The sequence below is a fragment of the Egretta garzetta genome, unplaced genomic scaffold (genome assembly GCF_000687185.1).
Source record: "Egretta garzetta isolate BGI_Z169 unplaced genomic scaffold, ASM68718v1 scaffold692, whole genome shotgun sequence".
Taxonomy (NCBI): Eukaryota; Metazoa; Chordata; class Aves; order Pelecaniformes; family Ardeidae; genus Egretta; species Egretta garzetta.
In genome coordinates, this window is record NW_009258787.1 from 684,645 (window position 1) to 686,350 (window position 1,706).

At 66.6% G+C, this 1,706-nt stretch overlaps 1 protein-coding gene across 1 annotated transcript in view; it reads left to right on the plus strand.

Annotated features, from left to right (window-relative positions):
- Nucleotides 1-1,706, plus strand: part of LOC104135804 (electrogenic sodium bicarbonate cotransporter 1) — a 25,229-nt gene that overhangs the window by 8,582 nt on the left and 14,941 nt on the right. The window contains 5 exon segments of the mRNA XM_035889197.1: nt 1-85; nt 350-483; nt 598-869; nt 1,489-1,544; nt 1,641-1,675. The exon segment at nt 1-85 is cut by the window's left edge and continues 12 nt beyond it. Coding sequence (XP_035745090.1) covers nt 1-85; nt 350-483; nt 598-869; nt 1,489-1,544; nt 1,641-1,675 — 582 coding nt within the window.

Sequence of the window (1,706 nt, forward strand, 5' to 3'; positions counted from 1 at the left end):
GGCAGTGCTCTACATCTACCTGGCGACGGTCACCAATGCCATCACCTTCGGGGGCATGCTGGGGGACGCGACCGCCAACATGCAGGTCAGCGTGGCCGCGGGGTGCCCCGCAACAACGCCGCAGCCCATGGGTCTCCTGGGTGCCCAACTCCCACTGGTGCCCGGGGAGCCAGCGGTGCCCCCGGGGCATCCTGAGCATCGCCCAAACCCCGCACCCTTCCCCAGCCTCTGTGGTCCCTGAGCGTTGACCCTGCGCCCTGCAGCGCAGGAGGCATGGGCAGCTGCCCGCAGCCCTGCCCATGCGGAGGACAGGCCTGGCACCCCCTGGCACCCCTCCCTTGCCTTTCAGGGGGTGCTGGAGAGCTTCCTGGGCACAGCCTTTGCGGGCTCCATCTTCTGCCTCTTCTCCGGCCAGCCCCTGACCATCCTGAGCAGCACCGGCCCCGTGCTGGTCTTCGAGCGCCTCCTCTTCTCCTTCAGCCAGTAAGCACCCTGCCAGGGACGCTCCCTTGGGCCACTGTCCCCCGGACAGGGCACGGGCCACCATTGTGCCAGGCAGGTGGTGGTGTTGAGGCTTTGGGCCACCCTTTCTACCAGGGACCACGGCCTGGACTACCTGGAGTTTCGTCTCTGGATTGGGCTCTGGGTGGCCTTTTTCGGTGTGGTCTTGGTGGCCACTGAGGCCAGCCACCTGGTGCGATACTTCACCCGCTTCACCGAGGAAGGCTTCTGCGCCCTCATCAGCTTGATATTCATCTACGACTCCCTGAAGAAGATGCTGAGCCTGGCGGACGCCTTCCCCATCAACTGGCAGTACCGTCTGGACAACGTCACCTCCTACAGCTGCGCCTGCAACTTGTCTAGCCCTGGTGAGCCCAAGCAGCCGTGGGTCGAGTGGGGAGCGGGGGGCTGCTGCCCTGGAATGCCACTGGGACCCTGCTGCCCACCTAGGCGCTGGAGGAGGCTGCTCAACCCCGTCCTCACTGGCCCAACCACATTGGCACCTTCCTCTACTCCCTTTCATGCCATCTGTCCATCCATCCCTGCCTCCCGACACCAGCCAGGCCTTGGCCTGGCTCCCGTAGCTCTGGGATGGGGGCTGCCAGGGGCTGGAGGTGGGTGCCTGGGTGGGTTTGCGCTGCTGTTTCTAGCCCGGTCTGTAAATCAGAGGGTGTCTCCTGGGGCCTGAGGACATGTCCACACTGATCCTGCCAATGGGACCCACACCAGGTACCAAGAGCATCAGTGCTGGGCACAGCCTGGGGCTGATGGTGCCTCTGGGTGGCTTCAGCCAAGCCCTTTTCAGGGGCCTCCCCCCTTGGACCTCCCTGGGCATCAGCCAGTGCTGGGGTCCCACAGGGCCCCATCCAGCACCCTGAGCACATGGGGAGAGCCTGGGGCCCCCCCCCGATGGCAGCACAGTCCCAGTCATCCCTGGTGGAGCGTCCCCACGGTGCTGGCACCCTGACCTTCCCTGTCCCGTTACAGGTCACAGCTCCGCAGGGAACAGCACGCCGCTGCCCTCGCCCCTGGTACCCCAGCAGGTACAGCCATGGCTCCCGGGTGGGCAGGCGAGGGGCTGATGTGGGCCCGAGGGGTCCATACGTGACCCCTCCTCACTGCCTGCCCTGTCCCTGCAGCCTCCCGCCGCCCTGGCCGGGCTGAGCAGGAACCAGTGCCTGGGTCGCGGCGGGCGCCCCCCGGGG